Source organism: Mauremys mutica, chromosome 23, assembly GCF_020497125.1.
Source record: "Mauremys mutica isolate MM-2020 ecotype Southern chromosome 23, ASM2049712v1, whole genome shotgun sequence".
In the NCBI taxonomy this organism is placed as follows: Eukaryota; Metazoa; Chordata; order Testudines; family Geoemydidae; genus Mauremys; species Mauremys mutica.
The window spans coordinates 6,756,401-6,775,846 of record NC_059094.1 but is presented as its reverse complement, the minus strand read 5'-3'; the positions used below and the strand labels follow the sequence as shown (position 1 = coordinate 6,775,846).

Below are 19,446 nucleotides of genomic sequence, written 5' to 3'. Positions count from 1 at the left end.
GGGGAAGTTGGTCAGAGGTGCTTGATAAGCCTGGAAAACAGGTCACCTTTCTGGTGAGGAACAAGCCTCATTCTTGGCAACTTGATCCCTGCAATTTCCCCCTCACGGTTAATGCTTATGGCCGTTTTATTGTGCATAATGCGGCACTCACTTTAAGGCAGGTTGCTCTCACATTACTCCACCAGGCACCAATTGCTCACTGTCCAACAGTGCCTCCTCCTGGTGGCTCTGGGGATTAGCTCTGCCAGGCTAAGGACCTTTCCTGTGGCTGCACCCTGCCACTCTCAGTCTGGGGCTCCTCTCTTGCTCCAGGAGCTGCAGCTGCCTCTTCACACTCAGCTCTCTGGCCAGGTCGTTCAGCCGTTTCCCCTGCCGGGGTGGCCAGTCAGAGTTTGTCTCCACAAGCAGCATCGCTCCCGCAGTGACTCCGGCAGGCTCTGTATTCACTGCCCTTAGTAATACCACTCTGCAGGGGTTGGCGGGGAACCCAGGCCCATCCTCTACTCTGGGGGCCAGTCCATGGCCCTGCATTGAACAGTTAAGGTTTGCATCTACCCCAACCTTACTGCTCTTACACTGGACTCCTCCCTACCTCACGCAGAGGGACTGCAGGCTTCCTCCCCGCTGAGCCCCACACTGTTGCCGGCCTCCTGGCTTCATAGAAGCCCCTCCGGTCCCCTCCCAGGTGAGCTTGCTTCTAGTTCGCTCCCTCCACACAGCCTAAAGCTCCCCCCGGGGCAGCTCACTTGGCTGATTGGACCCACTTGGCCTAATTCAGCGCTTGCAGAGCCGGTGTGCGGAGTACACCCCATCACAGGGCCCCACCCGCTCAGCAAAGGCAGACGCTGCAGCCCGCAGCACTCTCAAAGGGGGGGGGGGGGCTGGCTTTTCCTCCCTTTGCTTCCCAAAGCACAAGCTGCATTAACGATGGCATCTCATGGCTGAGGATGTGGTGGATTCTCCATCAAGATCAGCCACCTCTCTCTCAAGGAGCCACTGTAGCTCAACCAGAGATTCTGGGCTGGATTCAGTAGTCACCGGGTGTATTTTCTAGCCTGGTTATGCAGGTCAGACTTGATCATTCTATTGGTCCCTGTCAGACTTAAAGTCTATGAGTACATGGTGAAAGAGAACAGCAAATTGCTGGGGCTTCGGCTACCAGGATGCAGTGCAGAAGAGTGAGCTACCCAGGGCCACTCGCTCTCAGAGCTCACTTCCATTCAGTTGTGCTGTCTAGACCCCTTCTAACCTTGACAGCCCCAAGCTGGCCCACCTTCCAGCAGCTTCTTTATGTAGTAATGGCAGAGGCTCCCCTCCATAAAACCCACCCACACCAGCAGAGGATGAGTAAGCATACATTCCAGCTCTGGCTGCTTCTGAAACAGCAACACAGGGCAGGCTGCAGGCCCTCTCAGTGCAGCTTCAGGGGAGGGCACCCAAAGGTCCTTGTGTGTGGGACCCTGCCTGGAAGAGACTAGGGATCACTGCAAGAGATCATGTGGGGGGCACAGATCTGAACATGTTGGGTCCTGTAAGCTTTGGCAGCATGCACAGCCAGCTGGGGGCACTATGAACACAACTCTAGGCCGGGTGTTTAGCCCTGCTCAGAACAGAGCACAGAGACCACATGGTGAATTTATTCTGTGCAGTCAGGGAACTTTTGATTTACGGACTTGAAAATCTTGCCACAAGGATAAAACCAACCCTGCATCTACTTGTCCAACCCCCAGCAGGCAGCCCAGGAGAGGGGGCAGGTAGAAGGAGCCAGCAGCTTGGTGAAAAGCTGATGAAGGCACTTTGGGAAAGGATGGGTTTAGGTCAAAGGCTGTTGGCCAAAACAGTATCTCTGAGCAGCCTGAGCCACCCAGGTCACAGGTGCTCTGTAAAGACGCTTCCATCCACTTGAGAGAGGAACTGTGGTAAGAGGGAACCACGCTCACCCGAACACCCATGTTTGGGCATCGGATCCCACTGCACCCTTGTCGAGAGGCAACCCCACCGCCATGCTAGGGGACTTCCATGGGTTCACTTGTGCTGTCCAACCCCATTTACTCTAGTTAGGGGACTGATATTTGACAGCTACTTTAAACCATAAAGGAGGGTTATGGACAAAGCCTGAACTCTCCCTCTAGAATGATCTCTGGGCAAAGCAGTTCTATTTCTGCTCTTCAGCAGTGGACTAGCCTAGATGCAGACTCCCAGTGGAGGGGATGTAGTCAGTCGGGAAGGATTTCTGGAATATCAAAAGGCCAGGTTGAGAGAGAGACTAGCTAACCTGCCAGAAACCCTGCTACTAGCCCCTTGCATTCTGCTCCAGAGCCCCAAGAATGCTCCCTGCAGGAACTGGCTACAGGGAAGGGGGAGAGTGACTGGACTGGTTCCTTTGGCCGCTGAGTACTAAATACTCTGACTTTGTCCCTTTAAAATGTACTTCTAACATTTGGCTGGTTTTTACTCAAAACAAGAAATAGGATTCAGCGGCTGCCAGATAATTATTTCCAGCGTGGTCATTTTTATTGCTCTGAATAAAAAATAAAGCAGCTCCTCTGAAGATTAAGTGGATTCTTTCCCTGGATTCCATTAAAGCAAAATTCCCCATTTAATATTGTACAACAGAAGAATAAAACAGAGCAATAAATTCCAGTCACAATTCTTATAAAAAGTTGTCTATTTAGTTTTTCTGTATAAAAACAACCAAGAGAAACCGGACAGGAAATATACAAATCACTTCCTGCATTTTAACACATTTGACAATACATTATAAGTGATTCTGGTAATGGCCAATAACCTCTTCAGCAGCTGGAAGTGGGAACACATGAAGCATCTTAAAAATTCCAACGATTTTAGACTCAAATGCATTTCCTACCAAACATTCCCCTCTCTTCTCTTCGTGGGAGGAGCATCCAGATAAAGCTTCTCTGAAGCCTTGTTGGTTAAGACATAAATATTGCTCTGCAAACGAAGCTGGCTTGACATTTTCCATTTCCATTACCACATGTGGCTGAAGGGGCTGGCATTGGTTAGAAGCAATTCAATTCTACTTCTGTAAACCAAAGGTGTCAAGGTCAAATATTAAGCAGTCTTCTCATCTTCACTGGATCTCTCCCATATACAGTCTCTTGTCACTAGATGCAGAGAGTACTGTCAGGAGAGAGAACAAATCAAAACGTTAAGAGCCATTGAGAGTTTAACTACAGACGAGTTAACACCCTGTTGGATTTAAGTACCCATTTCACTTGCTCTCAATCTTGTGCCTATAAAGTAACTTTTGAACTAAAATGGTTCTCTCCCCAACCTGCTTTTCAGAATTAGTTTACTGATAGCTAATGACATTTTGCATGTTCCTGACACCGACTGACATTTTTCTATCCCAAGTTACAATTGCAGGTATACCTCATATTAAGTTAGACACGATGTTTACACTGTTATTACTGTTCTCCTTAAAAAAATACCAATCAAATGTCAAAGATGTTATTTTCTTTGCAAAAAAAATGTTCAGATCTCAGAAATGTAAGTACTCTAGTTCTGGTTGCTAGCCACTAGAGGGAGTAATCTCTTTATCAAAAGTCTCTGTGGGCCATTATTCTTGTTTACCACAATAGTTATGAAACAAAAAATTCAGCTGTCATCCCAACATAATAAAGCACTGAACCATTTTTAATTCAGACATAGTTGTTCAGTGGCTTCACGACAGATCTCAAATGCAGTGAGTCTCTCTAGACCTGCTGTACCGGTTACCCAGAGCAGGCTCCCATGCAAGTCAATTGGAGATTTTCTTGTCTAAGGATTACTGGTTCAGGCCCATAATCTCAGCACTCTTTGGAAGTCTGTGTGCCTCTGCATACAGATGTGTGGGGGTCTTGAAGGAAGGGAGTGGTTTACAAGATGAACTCCCTTTGATGTTAACAGAAGTCACTCTCATAAACCCTTGGCCACGGAGGGGACAGATCGCTTGTTTATTTTTCCAGATGAATGATTGATTCACAAAGCAGTACTTAACTGGATGCAATTGCAAACAACAAACCACCTTTGTGGAGAGAAAGATTGCTCTGCGCTTTTAGCACCTTCTCTGACCTGGAGACAGAACAATGAATAACCGAGCAACAAACCCATCATTCATGGCACTGAATTCCCACACCCAACCTTCCGTGGAGATTTTCATTCCAGGGAAAAATGCATTTTCAGGGGTGACAAGTGTTTGCTTGTTAATTTCCTGCGCAATGCAATGGGCGACCCAGCCCATGATAACTATGAATCTTTGTTTCCATGGAAACAGTGTAACCCTGAGGACCTGTCTGTACTACAAAGACGACTGTACTAAGAAACAGGTGTTAAGAATGGTGTGACGTTGCAGTCGATATGATTTTATCAAAATTTTATAATGAGTGAATATAACGTAACTGGAATATGCTTCATGCAAAAGGTCTCTTGTAAGGTACCATTACAAAGCTTATAATCTACTGTGTGAGATCATCCTATTTGTATAAATGTACCACTCTTGTTTCTGAACCTAGAAATATGAACTATAACTCTGGGGGGCCTACTGTAATTATGCAAAGTGTGGGCCATTAATGGTGGTTTGGAATCTTGATGATTCCCATTAGCCACGACAATTGTCTGCAGATGGGTGTGTTTTACCTGTGAGTCTTCCTGTTTACCTGTGTGCTGGCAAGTGGGCAATGAAGCCCTGCAGTGACATGTGATCATGTCACCTGAACTGGAATCCATCTTTAAGCTGGTGTCTTTGCACTGAGAAGGAGGGAGTGGGAACCCAGAGAGGGACAAAGAATTCCCGCCTTATGCAAAAGATAAATACAGGGGTGGAACAGAACAAAGGGATAGTAGGAGCCATCATGAGGAATCCCCCAGCTACCACCTGATCTGGAACAAGAGCTGTCCCAGGGGAAAGAATTGTGCCCAGGCCTGGAAGGTTTCCAGTCTGAGGAAAAAACTCACGGAAGCTTTTCTGAGGGTGAGATTATCAGTATTAAGTTTAATTAGACATAGATTTGTGCATTTTATTTTATTTTGCTTGGTGACTTACTTTGTTCTGTCTGTTACTACTTGGAACCACTTAAATCCTACTGTCTGTGTTTAATAAAATCACTTTTTACTTATTAACTCAGGGTATGTATTAATACCCAGGGGAGCAAACAGCTGTGCATCTCTCTCTATCAGTGTTATAGAGGGCAAACAATTTGAGTTTACCCTGCATAAGCTTTATACAGGGTAAAACGGATTTATTTGGGTTTAGACCCCATTGGGAATTGGGCATCTGAGGCTAGGTCTACACTGGGGGGGGGAGTCGACCTAAGATACGCAACTATAGCGTAGCTGAAGTCGGCGTATCTTAGGTCAATTTACCTGGCCATGAGGACGGCGGTGAGTTGACTGCTGCCGTTCCCCTGTCGACTCCACTTCCACCTCTCGCGTGCGGTGGAGTTCCAGAGTCGACGGCAGAGTGATCGGGGATCAATTTTATCACGTCTACATTAGACACGATAAATCGATCCCGAATAGATCGATCACTACCCGCCGATTTGGCGGCTAGTGTAGACATACTCCCTGAGTGTTAAAGACAGGAACACTTCTGTGAGCTGCTTTCAGGTAAACCTGCAGCTTTGGGGCAAGTAATTCAGACCCTGGGTCTGTGTTGGAGCAGACGGGAGCGTCAGGCTCAGCAAGACAGGGTGCTGGAGTCCTGAGCTGGCAGGGAAAACAGGAGCAGAGGTAGTCTTGGCACATCAGTTGGCAGCTCCCAGGGCGGTTTCTGTGATTCAACCCATCACAGTGGCAATGGTTCCAGCTAATGCAGTGCTGGCACAAGCACAGAGAGAGCACAGTGTGATTATGACAGGTTTCAAAACCATCTAGCAGATTGAGTTAGATCTCCCCTCCACCCCACTGAATCTGGGTACCAGGGAGTCTGTTAGTACCTCCTGGAACAGGTAAAAGGTCACCTCACATGCACTCGAATTTGCATGTGTGTTAATTTCCAGAGCTTCCCTTTTATGTTTGAGAATGCTGTGAGGGGAGCTCAGCCCAGGTGAGGTGGAGAAACGTACAGAAGGTTTTATTATGCTGTTTGCTGGTGACAGCATTGCTGTTTGCAGAAACCCTATAGCAGTGCCCCTCTCTTGGGCTCTGAGGGAGTCCTACACTGAGCACACAGGCTTAGAAATACTTCAGCAGCACTTGGTCTCATTTCCCCAGAAGACTAGAGCTTCGTGACAAATCAACAAGACTTACTAATTGGTTCCTCTGGATGGAAAGCCACCTCGTTTACTGAGCCGGCATGGCCTGGCAGCTTGTAGAGAATTCTCCTGGAGGTTGTATCCCACACATAAACAAACCTGCAAGACACAGTCGTTATGAGGGCGAAAGCTTCCTGATGGCAGGATTTCAAAAAAGAAAAACTTCCAGCCCCCAATTTGTCTAGGTTTCCCCAGATACACTTTAATAGTTACAATTGTCTTCCCACTTTAACATGCCAAGAGACTACTTCTGAGATGAAAATCTGTCATTACCAGGCACAGACAAAAGAAAGGGTTAGACAGCGAGCGGCAGCCTGGGCAGGGAGCAAGCGTCTCGGCCTATACCTGCAAAGGGGAGAGAGCCCTACTAGGGCGTCTCAGACGGGAGGCAGATGGCTGGAATTACGCGCCACAGAGCCCCTCTGAACCCATCCATAATAATTTCGGATGAAGTGGCATATGGGATGGGAGGGGTGTCAGTGCGGATTTTAGCTGAGTGCCAATGCCCCAGCATGCTAGTCCAGGGCACTGAGAGCCTGACGTGCAGGCTCTGGATGAGACCAGGTTGGCGGTTACGTCACTCTTCGGAAGAGCAGAGATGCTCACCCCAGTGTCCTGGGGAAGTCCCTGGTTGCCATTCCGCCAGCCTACAAATTCATCCTGAAATTTCAGCTGGACTTCAGCATTCTCCGTGGTTTGGGACAAAGTATTGTGTAGCACAGCCGTTTGCTGCTAGACAGCGGCCAGCCCAGCAGCGCCCTGCAGCAGTTACTCTCAGCGAGCTGGTCAGTGCACTTTGAGATGAGCGCTGCTATGGAAAGGCAGGCTGTTCCACCAAGGAACGGCTCATTATTTCCCACTAAAACCAACTCTTGATACAGTTTAATTCCTCACAGCTAATACCGTTTATAGACAGATTTCCATCGCCTAAACCGTTACAAAGTCAGGATTCACTTCCCAGTGACAGCTTATGAGGGGGTTGATCAGATTTTGTAAGGCCCTTTTGTTAATCTCTTCCTAGTCTCCTTCCCCTAACCCTGTTTGCACCATTTCTGGGTCCTGTCCAGCTGTGCCACCTTGGCTGAAGGACACTGTGAAGGAGACACTAGAACAGGGGTCGGCAACCTTTCAACAGTGCTGTGCCGAGCCTTCATTTATACACTCTAATTTAAGGTTTCATGTGCCAGTCATACATCTGAACGTTTTTAGAAGGTCTCTTTCTAGAAGTCTAGAAGTTATAATATAGAACTAAACTATTGTTGTATGTAAAGTACATAAGGTTTTTAAAATGTTTAAGAAGCTTCATTTAAAATTAAATTAAAATGCAGAGCTCCCAGACAGTGTGAGTGCCACTGAAAAATCAGCTCGTGTGCTGCCTTCAGCACGTGTGCCACAGGTTGCCTACTCCTGCACTAGAATATCTCCATGTGATGGGTCAGAAATTAACTGCTGGCAGTATGAGTAGTTCAGCTTTTAAGCAGATTATGTTTACAAAGAGAACTTTTTTGAGGAAAAAAGCCCACTGCAAATCATGCTACAGCCAAGAATGCAAACTGACCAATGCCTGAAATGTATTATTGTAAATATGGTTTATTTATGTGTCATTTGCTGCCAGTCTGGCTGAGCAAGCAGCTGTTCAGCTAATGCCCAAATTTCTCTGGAAGACTTGACTCTAGCTAGAGTGAGATTTTTAAGGGTTGTTTTCAATCAGAATGAGAGAGAGCTCTAAGCAAAGTATTATAAACCAGGCAAAACCCCAATGTGTCCCACCTGAATAACTTCCTTTCAAATACACCAGAACTGCTTTATCATCATGTGAAAAGCCACAGGGTTCACATCTTAGAGAATTCACTGAAATGGGCTCAGGAAAGCTGCCAGTTATGGACTATATTTAGACTGCTCTCTCTTCTGCTTTGGCACGGAAATGCTAACAGAAAGACGAGCTCTTCTTGGACATCACCAGCCTCTCAAACGAATTCTGCTAGTTGGGGAAAAAGTTTTGATGCTGCAGTAATTGGCTAGGCTGAATGAGAAGGCTGGCTCAGCTGCTCTGCATCATTACACCCATCAAAAGGGCCATTGCAAAGAATGAGGGCACAAAGGACAACCAGCCAAGAAAAACTGCATAAAGGCAACCTACAGAGTTGTACTACTCGGAAATAGGTCTCTGCAAAAGGCCCCAGGGACCCCATATTTCTCTCTCTCCAAATCAGATGTGCTCTGTTTAAAAGTCTCTTCTGCCAGCCCTGCAAACTCAGCCTGAGATCTGAGTGCCAAGCCTCCACCAGCACATCGTTTCTGGCTTCTGTATTACCAGTAATCAAGTTTCAACAAATCCTTAGTTACAGCTAAGGATCTTACTTTGATCTCACTGCCTTCTGTATGGTTTAACAGGAGTGACAGGGGGCAGAATTGGGCCTTGTCATTAGAAATTTAAACAACTCTTAGCTGACACAGAATCCAGCTCCCTCTCCCAGATGTGGGTTGCTCCACAGGGTTAACTTATTTTGAGTCAGTTAAGTAGGTAGGTCCTACTCTGGATATGCACATAGAGCAGATCTGCTGAGCAAGCCATAGTCACTTTCCAGACTGGAAATACACTTTATCTGCTTCATTAAAGCTCTTTAAAGAGAAAAATATGCTCTCCGCAAGCATGGGTAAGTTCTGAACCCTTATTTAATGCAGCATGCATTTAAACTAGAGTATAGCTATTTCAACTGAGTAGGTGAGAGCTGTGACAAATCTTTGCTCCAATATTCTCCCTGTTATCTATTTTCATTAATGCTGTGGAAGAGGCAAGGCACTTTTAATTGCTTCTTTTAGCCACAATAAACTCTTGAAGGCTCAGCAAATAGTCATTTCACATGCATAAGGATCTCCAGTTAAATTTAGTCATCTTGAGGGTCCATGTAATGTAGCAGGAAGCCTCATTACTTGGCATCCTACTTTTACATCTCAAAGAGGCAGAATCATTTCCTTTTCTAAATAAAGTCCTGGTAGGAAACCAAACATTTTACAGATGTGCAGACAAATAGTAGTGGAACAGTATTCTGGACAGGTCCAGAATACAGTGTCCATCTTGTGGCAGGACAGATAGGACCACATGCACTTGATTATGCATTACACACAAAGTTCATTTCAGGTTGCGGGACTTCACCCAGCACCCTTGGAACTGATCTAATAGCCTGTAGTTTTAACCTTGGCCTGGTCTACACTGGGGGGGGAGAAAATCGAGCTAAGATACGCAACTTCAGCTATGAGAATAGCATAGCTGAAGTCGACGTATCTTAGATCGACTTAGAATCACTTACTTCGCGTCCTCGCAGCGCGGGATCGACGGCCACCACTCCCAAGTCAACTTTGCTTCCGCCTCTCACTGCGCTGGAGTTCAGCAGTCAATGGGAGAGCAATCGGGGATCAATCTATAGCGTCTACACTACACGCGATAAATCGATCCCCGATAGATCGATCGCTACCCGCCAATCCGGCAGGTAGTGTAGACGTACCCCGAGTCACCAGGCTGCGCTGTCCAATCAAGGACCAGCCGTAGCTCTAGCTATGTTAATGAATAGCAGCTGTTTTACTGTCTAAGCAATAACAGCATTAGCATTTCATGTAGCAGCACTTGGAGGAAGCATCACACAAAGGTTACTCAGTCTCTCAGCTGTTCTGTAATTTGATCAAGAAAGGACCATGTTTGTCTGGCATTGTAAGTCCTTTGCAAACCCCATTCTGTTAGTGCTGAAGGTTTTGTTATCCTCAAAGTATAACTGCATGTTATGAAACAAATACATCATGGATGCTATTTTAACAGCTACGTTCACGTTGTTACATTACAGTGCAGGATATTGTGCTAGGACTGCAGCTTCATTCTCAGCTCTGCCCTTGGGCTCATCTCTTGTCTGTGCCATCTGGAAAATGAGTCTGACCGAATTGAGCTCCCCGGGTTCCGAGGAGGCCCAGCTAGTGACTGTAAAGTGCTTTGGGATGGAAGGTGCCAGAGAGAAGCACAATGATTAAGCTTTACCTGTCTGCTGATCCGCCTGCTATTTTACTCCCATCTGGTGACCATGAGCATCTCAGAAGATTCTGCGAAACAAACAGAAATGGAACCGTGCACATTTATATGAGACGTTTTTGGTTCCCCCTTTTGCCTGAAATAAAGTCACCATGGGATTTTCAATATCTCAAAGAACACTTTAATGATCTCCTTTCGGAAGAGAAGCCTGGAGTTAAGAGATTGTATTTTATGGCTGGAAACATCCAGAGCCTTGTTATTTTACACAAAGTAGATACTAAATGTAGAAACTATTTAATTTACAGCTAATTACAGCTGAATTGAGCAAAGAAAGCCAGTTACTGCAGCTTTAATTGGAATCCCCCTTTACACATTAATCTTGCCCCTAGTCCTCATTAAATCCTTTCTAATTTATATTTTTTAGTTTATTAATTTGTCTGTAAATTGGTTTTAGACAGCTGCAGCGTTTCATTAACGAGCACTGTTTCAGTTAGGAGCACACTCACCTTCTCAAAATTATGCACATTCCCCTGGAATATCTTCACACATCTCTCTTTAGGGGCAAATGGTCGCACATCCCAGATTCGAACTGTAATGGAGCACATAAGAACATAAGAATGGCTAGACTGGGTCAGACCAAAGGTCCACCTAGCCCAGTATCCTGTCTTCCGGATGCCAGGTGCTTCAGAGGGAATGAACAGAACAGGCAATCACCAAGTGATCCATCCCGTCGCCCATTCCTAGCTTCTAGCAACAGAGGCTAGGGACACTTCAGAGCATAGTTTTGCATCCCTGCCTATCACGGATGGACTTATCCTCAATCAACTTATCTAGTTTTGGTTTTTTTGAACCCTGTTATAGTCTTGGAATTCACAACATCCTCTGGTAAAGAGTTCCACAGGTTGACTACGTTGTGTGAAAAAATACTTCCTTTTGCTGGTTTTAAACCTGCTGCCTATTAATTTTATTTGGTGGCCCCTAGTTCTTGTGTTATGAGAAGGAGTAAATAACACTTCCTTATTCACTTTCTCCACACCTAGGGTGACCAGACAGCAAGTGTGAAAAATCGGGACAGGGCTGGGGGGGTAATAGGAGCCCATATAAGAAAAAGACTCAAAAATCGGGACTGTCCCTATAAAATCGGGACATCTGGTCACCCTATCCACACCAGTCATAATTTTCTATACCTCTATCACATCCCCCCTCATTCGTCCCTTTTCCAAGCTGAATTGTCCCAGTCTTTTTAATTTCTCCTCAGATGGTAGCTGTTCCATATCCCTAATAATTTTTGTTTCCTTTTTCTGTACCTTTTCCAATTTCAATATATTTTTCTTGAGATGGGATGACCAAATACACAGGCAATATTCAAGATGTGGGTGTAACACAGATTTATATACAGACAATATGATATTTACTATCTTATTATCTATCCCTTTCCTAATGATTCCCAACATTCTGTTAGCTTTTTTGACTGCTGCTGCACATTGAGTGGATGTTTTCAGAGACACGATGACTCCAAGATCTCCTTCTTGAGTGGTAACAGCTAATTTAGACCCCATCCTTTTGTGTGTATAGTTGGGGTTATGTTTTCCAATGTGCATTACGTTGCATTTATCAACATTGAATTTCATCTGCCATTTTGTTGCCCAGTCACCCAGTTTTGTGAGATCCCTTTGTAACTCTTCGCAGTCTGTTCTGGACATCTGTCAGCAACTAGCTAAAGATCATTAGTTATTGTACCATACAAAGTGACTACATGAGCTGTCATCTCCACAAATGAGTGTTAACTTTTATTTCTGGTAGTGTATTTAAAACAAAAAAGGATTAAAAGTTATTTAAGCTATTACAAGTATGTTCAAACCATCTTAGCTCCTAGGCTAAACCCACAAGAAACAGGAAATTCAGAACAAAGGGCTGAAATTCCATCCTTCCTTCAGTGCATTGTGCCAAGACATTACCAGGTTCTCGAAACTGGAGGCTATTTTAGATCAGTAACCCCCGAAACACTCATTCCAATTCATTATGCTTGGGTGTCAGCTGAACTATCTGGCTCTTGCAATGCTGAATATTATGGCATCAGAGATAGCAGGATAGATTTGGGTCACCTAACTTAGGTCCTGACAAGGTGGGGTTGTTCCTCCCTGAATGACCACAGTGCTTTCCACTCCTAAGTAATTTGTGTTGGGGTTTCCTTCACTTCACTTTGAAAAGATGACGAGCCCTCCCCCTGCAGTCACCCTTCTCATGAAAAAGCATCATTGTAAACAGAGAGTGACTATAACTGGAATTACCCCTTACACACACACTATCGTCAGTCTATCTTCCTTTGATCCTTTGGCACTCAATTACATTGAGTTATTCCTCTCACCGTGCTATGCAATCCCACTCCTTAACCAGTTGTAGCTCTCAGTGGTGTGAACGCTACCCACATGGCTGCACTCAGATTCCTACAATGGCAAGCTGTGGCAATTACCTGTGTTGTCCATTGCGTTGGAAAGCAAGTAAGAGCCTTCTGAACTCAAACTGAGGCCGGTCACTGAGTCGGCATGCCCTCTCATTGTGTATGTTAGTTTGTTCTGGCGAAGGTCCCATACCTTTAAGAAAAGCGCATGGTATTGTCGTTTGGTTCTCCATGTAAGGAAGCAGCAATGCAATTGGTAAGAGTGGAAGAGGCTGGCCTGACTGCTCTGGAGGCTGAACCCACAGAACTGGGACATCACAGGCAGCAACAGCGCAAAGTTCTGCTCACCATTTGTCTCAAGCCTGACCTAGAGACAGCCGCAAAGGCCCCCTTGTTGGTACTCTCACCAGAGTCTAATTAGTGCAAATTGTGATGCACACGCCTACTCCAAGAGAACTGACTGGGACCTCAGTCCTCAACTCTTTTCACACGGGCCACTGAACAGAAGAGTCATGAGCTGGGAACAACTCTCACCCACTGCTGAGCTGGATTGGAACTGGTGAATTAGAAGAATTAAGCCTGCACATCTGTCCCAGGCATGGGATGTATGGTTTCATATACTTCCCACCCAAGGTACCCCTGCCTTATGCAGTACGGAGTTAGATGCTGGCAGCAAAGTGACCGAGGCAATCATCACATGGTCAGCAATAACCCTACCAGCACTTTGGAGCTACAAACTGTTAGAGAGAGAGGCCATGGCGGCCAGGACCCAGGGCTGTGCTCTGTTCTCCTTGAAAAAAAGAAATTGTGGAACCCTTAAGCTTCAAATGGTCAGCCAGAAATGACATTGCTCTAGTGCTTCATCTCCGTGACGGCCCCTTCACCAGTTCAGCACTCCCCATGCCTAGCACTGACATGCCCAGGCCCTACACAAGATGGAAGCTGGAGGCTTGGAGGAGACACCACTGCCAACTGTGCGATACAGTCATAGAAGAACTGTTCTGCAGACCACATAACTCAAAGATAGCTGATCACTGTTTCATTTAAATTAAAGGTGATCTCAGCAGACATCTTAGTACCAGCCTATCCCTATCTTCCCTAACAGAATCACGTCCTGGTAGGAAACTGGAGCCAGGTTTGCAGAGGCTAAGTTTATCACAGAAGCCGCTCAACACTGCCAAATCAGTCTGGCTCTTTAGGAAAAATGTGGAAGTCTGACACATGATACAGAGTTAATATAACCATCAAGACTAACCCACTACCATATCATGCCCATTACCCACATCATCATCTGGGATAACGTAAAAGGTTTGGGGAGTCTGTTTGGGATAGTTACAATAGGAAAGTGCAATAAAAAAGTCAACATACCTTGATATCGTTGTCTATGCCTCCGGATATAATCTGATCACTGGTGTCATTGAAGGTCACTGCTAATACCTGGTAAGTGTTCTGAAATGTCTGGACTGCAGCTTTTTTACGAATATCCCACAGCTGAAAGGACATGGGAAGCAAAAGTTTTTAAAGTTATATGCACACCACATATTTCACAGTACAACAATGGAGTCAGATCGGTACCCCCCACATTGTCAAAGTGCTTAAGAGCTGAATTTGGGGGAAGAACACGTGGAGGCTCTACAGGACGGATAAAACCTGTTGTCCTAACACACACATGTATGTTTTCAAGTGGTGGGAGAGACAGTGAAAATCAGACTGCATTTTTTCCAAACTTAAAACTAAGCTCGCTACAAAGCGCCATAGACATGAAAGCTGAGGGGGAACACGACTATAGTCTTCAAATATGTAAAAGGTTTTCATAAACAGGATGGTGATCAGTTGTTCTCCATGTCTACCAAAACCAGAACAAAAAGCAATCAGTTTAGTTTGCAGCAAGGGAAATTTAGGTTAGTTATTAGGAAAAACGAACACGTTACCTAGGGAGGTTCTGGAATCCCCATCATTGGAGGTTTTTAAGAACAGTTGAGACAAATACCTGTCAGGGATGGTCCACTTAACTCTGCCTCTGTGTGGGGGTGGAGGGATGGACTAGATGACCTATTGATGGCCCATCCTGCCCTATATTTCTATGATGCTATATAAACATAACACCATTCCCCAAAGAGGATCTAATACAGTAGGTTAGACTGCTCCAATATGGACACTTCTGTGGTGCCTTGGTAATGCCTGCCCAAATGGTGGTGATGGGGCTTGGGGCAGGGGGAAGAACAGTATTTATCTTTTAAATGTTAAGTTGTTAGCTGGTGAACTTACAGGAGCATAATTAAGGACAGAACTGGACACACTCAGTAGCTCTGATCCAGGAAAAATCTCATTTAAAAATCCGTCTTGATTCATAAAAGGAGCCAGCCATCTTCCGGGTTTAGTTTCACATTCTTTTCTAGGATTTTGATTTTAGTTTTAACAATCTAGTCTTGTTTATCCAAAACATTTCAAGGCCAGCATCTATGAGGATAACTGAGGAAGTTAAAGAATAAGTGACTCAGGCTGGGATTTGGTTCAGAGGCAATTCTGGATGAAGCAGTCTCAGATGAACAAAGTTTTACTCAAGCAGTTTATTCAATTAGTTATTTTTGCAAAGGTCACCAAAGCTGAATGTCCTTTATTCAGATGGGTAATCTAGCATTCGCAGATTCTCCATCACGGCAAAAGTTAGCCCATATAGAAGTACTGACCTTTACTGTTCCATCATCGCTGCCTGTACAGACGAGCTGGGGTCCCCGCCTCGCTGGATAACAGGAGTTAACAAATGATGTGTGCCCCTTCAGCCTTTTCACTCTTTCTCCAGTCTCACTATCCCACACAGCTACTGTTTTATCTGTGGATGCTGAGAAAAGCATGCTAGTGGGGGGGAAAAAAGACAACATAGTTATGGAATCCTGAAGGGTGATAAGATATCTGCCCCCAACCCCTTTTGTTCCTCTACAAACACAGCCAAAACTAGGGGTTAGAAAATTAAGCCGACACTAGCTAGAAGACTAAGCCCAATACTCAAAGGCTGATATCAAAAGATGGCTCGAGGTTTTGTGGCAGGACCAAGAGGTAGCATGATGGCGAAAAGCCCATTTTCAATGTACCCCTCAATCCAATTACTGGAGGGGTGTCTGCTGGCTTCCTGCCAGATTTCATCTCCTTGGGATGATGGTGAAGGGGGAGGGATATCTTTTGTAAAAACCTCAGATAGTGTTGGATAATTTGGGAAGCTGTCCCTACCAGTCAATTTCTCCTTCCCCATCTTTCCTTATCCCGAATCTCTCCTCCATTCTCTCTTTCACACTGAAAGTCCCCCATCCACTCTCTCAAAGATTTGCTTGCTAGGGATGGGACAGAATGCCTAGGTTTTAGATCTTCTGCTCCCCATCCATGGGCCTTGGAACTTGTTACGTTGACTTTACTCTTTGCTCCTGCTCCCTAGAACCGATGTAATATGTTGAGATATTTCTGGGAGGTGCAACCGTTCAAGTAACACCATTGCTTCCCCTCTTGGCTGGTGGCTCTGAAGAGGAGCTGGAGAGCAGCTTACATTCACCAGCAGCAAGTATCCCCCTTGCCAGCTACAAATATCTTTTACCCAAGATCTTCTACTATCTCTACCCAAGACCTAAACAACATGACCTTCATTTAGCAGCTTCTTTCATGCAAACTATCTCACAAAACATTTTGCAGAGTTCATTCAAGGCAGGCTAATGATAGGTCAAGTCAGTTTCATCAGATATTTACCTGCCATCAGTGTTATAGTGCAACTCCATAACTGCTCCACTGTGTCCCTTCAGGGTGGCAAAATTATCACAATCCCCATACACATGCCACAGCACTGTAAAAAATAAACCAAACAAACCCCAAACTATGTTTTAATACCAATTTGTCCAAGTAACTATAGTGACACTTCCTGAGCTCACTAAAATAAAGCACCTATAGGATTCAGCACCATCTCCAAACCCAAGTATTTACTATGTGGAATAGGAAGCCTTTAAATGGTCAATGCAAGTCCCATGTGAGAGAGAGGGCTGAAATTTGAAATATAACTTAAACATTGGTTTGTGTGTGTTCTTAAACCAAGCTGGATAAGGGAAGCACATTTTTGTAAATACCTCCACTGCCTCTCCAAGCCTTAATATTTTTCTATTTTGGACATTCATAAACATACACCATTTTATTAGCTGTATGGTAAAATTTGCTTTTTTGGCCACCTGTAAGTGGCAGTTAGGAACATGGAAATTGTGCTAACAACCCAGGATAGTATCAAATTCTTCAGAGGAAGGTGGAAGAAACTCTGTAGTGGACAATTTAGGAACAGTCTGCCCATAGTGGATTAGAGAAAATTTTCCCCATTAATGACTGGCTACTCCATGCCCAGAAGCAGGAAGGTTTATTTCCCTTATAAATATGCATTCTAGCTAATGTAAATGTGGATGACTTCCATACAAAATCTTTTAAAAATCCTACTAGGCTCACTGGCATGTTGTTGCAGTGAGTTCCACAGGTTAATTATCCATTGTGTAAAAAAGTATTTCCTTTCATCACTTTTGAGTGTCATGTTGGCTCCTGTATTATAAGTGTAAATAGAAGCCTCTGTTTCAACTTTCCTATACCCTTCATTCTGTATACTTCTTAATTTAGAGAGGTGACAAATATGAGGGGATGTGAAAGGAGCTCTGATCATGTAGAAGGATTTCCATCACTTTATAGTCCTGTTTGTATGAATATGGATTTAACTGCATGTTAAAAACAACAATGTAAAAAAACCCAAAAAACATAACAGTACTATGCTGCTACTCACAAGAGTTAGCATAAGGCATAATTCTATAAGAGGGATCAGCAACCTTTGACACACGGCCCATCAGGGTAAGCCCCTGGTGGGCCGGTTTGTTTACCTGCCGTGTCCGCAGGTTTGTCCAATAGCGGCTCCCACTGGCCACGGTTCGCCATCCCAGGCCAATGGGGGCTGTGGGAAGCAGCGCAGGCAAGTTCTAAATCAAATAAATGTGCCAGTCGTCCTGACTGAAAGATGCTCAGTGTGGGCTCTGGGAGACTGCCAAAGAGACTGAGTTCAATAATAATTCTGTTGTTAATGTTGTCAAGTTCCACTTCAGAAAATGAGACCAAGAACAATCCCTCCAATATTAACTGATGTGGTGGTGGAGGGGTACAAGGTAAGAGACAGGCTGTCTCATGAGTGGGTCTCAGATGATTTTAGGTCACCACTTTGAAATACTCTTAGAAGTACATAAAAGGTCAATGCCAAGCTATCAGCATTCTGTGCTCACAACAGCTCACTCCATAGCTATCTGAATACAAAGAAAGCAGTTAACAGCAGTACTGGATTTTGTCAGAAAATTAGCTCATATCACAAACTCACAGATGAGTCTGTCAAATCCAGCAGAGGCTAAAGTGGCTCCATTAGGATGAAACTTGCAACAGTAAACTTCTCCTTCGTGTCCCGAGAGCAGCATTATGGGTGCCTGGAGGGAAGAACATCGTGGAGGGCCCTAAACCACAAAGGAGATGCAGAGAGAGATAATGAAACACATGAACCAGAATGTTTGTGATGTGGGGAAGTAGGACAGAAAAAAAAATCATAACTCCCTTACTGGTTTTACTAAGTTAACATTTCCACTTCTCAGTCCCCATTTACCAAAGAATCTCAAATTAGACAGAGGAATAGCTCAGTGGTTTGCGCACAGGCCTGTTAAACCCAGGGTTCTGAGTTCAATCCTTGAGAGGGCCATTTAGGGAACTGGGGTTTAAAAAAAAAAAGGTCTGTCTGGGGATTGGCCCTGTTTGAGCAGGGGGTCAGACTAGATGACCTCCTGAGGTCCCTTCCAACCCTGAGCTTTGAACATATCATACCTCACAACTCTGCTATGGGGAGGTAAGTACTGTTCCCATTTTACAGATGTGGAAACGGAGGCACAGTGAGGTGAAATAACTTGTCTAAAGTCACATGGCAAGTTGGTGTCAGTATAGATATTACAACCGTGGGAACTACACAAAGAATCTAAACCACATTATAACAGGAGTCCGGTGAATGGTGCTGGGTAACTTGTGAGGGGTTCAAGTCCGCCGCCCCTCTTGCTCAGGCTGCACGGGAAGGAGCTGGGGCCGCCGTGCCATCGGCAAGCGGGAGCTGGAAGCCCTTGTGTCACTGTATCCGGTGGATGGCTCGTCCCCTGAGCGGGACGCTGCGGGGCACTGACAAGGCGGCGGGGGCACGGAGCGGCCCCTCCCGGCATTGGGGACTCCGGGGCCGGGCTTGGCACTGAGCGACCCCCCCCCACCGCCCCCGGGGGAGAGCACGTGCTGCTGGCGGGGGGACACGGGGAGAGCCCGTGAGCCGGGGAGGAGGCGGGGGCGGCGGGGGGAGCAGGGACCCCGGGGCGGAGGCCTGGGGCCGGGACGGGCCGGGACTCACCGCCTGCAGCAGGGCCCCCGGAGGCGGCTGCCCCCCGCCCGGGCCGGGCCCCAGCAGCAGCTCATGCCGGGGCCGCTTGGCCGCCGCCACTAGCGCCAGCTCCGGGCCCAGCCCCTTGCGCTTTTGCTGCTCGATCATCGCGCTCCCTGCCGCAGTCACTCGGCCCCGGGCCTCCGAGCCGAGCTAGGCCTCAGACGCAGCCAAGCTCCGCCCCCGTCCTCCACCCATTGGACAGAACTGCCCAGTTCCCCGCTCTGATTGGTGGCGAGCACCAACCGCGCCACCACCTTCTTTTCAGTGCGCTGATTGGGTAGCGCTGGCCAGGCTTGTAAGCGGATGAGCGGCG

General features: G+C 45.9%; 1 protein-coding gene across 1 annotated transcript; it reads right to left on the bottom strand.

Annotated features, from left to right (window-relative positions):
- Window positions 1-2,650: 2,650 nt before the first annotated feature.
- SNRNP40 (small nuclear ribonucleoprotein U5 subunit 40) lies at window positions 2,651-19,283 on the bottom strand. Its single transcript, XM_044998086.1, has 10 exons — window positions 19,101-19,283; window positions 18,048-18,177; window positions 16,409-16,502; window positions 15,364-15,529; window positions 14,042-14,164; window positions 12,746-12,866; window positions 10,779-10,861; window positions 10,282-10,343; window positions 6,250-6,353; window positions 2,651-3,141 (listed from the first exon to the last, which is right to left on the bottom strand). The coding sequence occupies exons 1-10, from the start codon at window positions 19,236-19,238 to the stop codon at window positions 3,092-3,094; spliced, it is 1,071 nt and encodes a 356-aa protein (XP_044854021.1). The 5' UTR covers window positions 19,239-19,283; the 3' UTR covers window positions 2,651-3,091.
- Window positions 19,284-19,446: the final 163 nt, after the last annotated feature.

Bases quoted from the DNA above. Each gene is read 5' to 3' on its own strand.
- SNRNP40 (XM_044998086.1), bottom strand. From the start codon at position 19,238: ATGATCGAGCAGCAAAAGCGCAAGGGGCTGGGCCCGGAGCTGGCGCTA. The intron at 14,165-15,363 runs GTCAGTACTTCT...ATGTCCTTTCAG, and splicing joins GCGATGATGGAACAGTAAAG to CTGTGGGATATTCGTAAAAA. The intron at 3,142-6,249 runs GTAAGTCTTGTT...CTCTCCTGACAG, and splicing joins CCATCCAGAGGAACCAATTA to TACTCTCTGCATCTAGTGAC.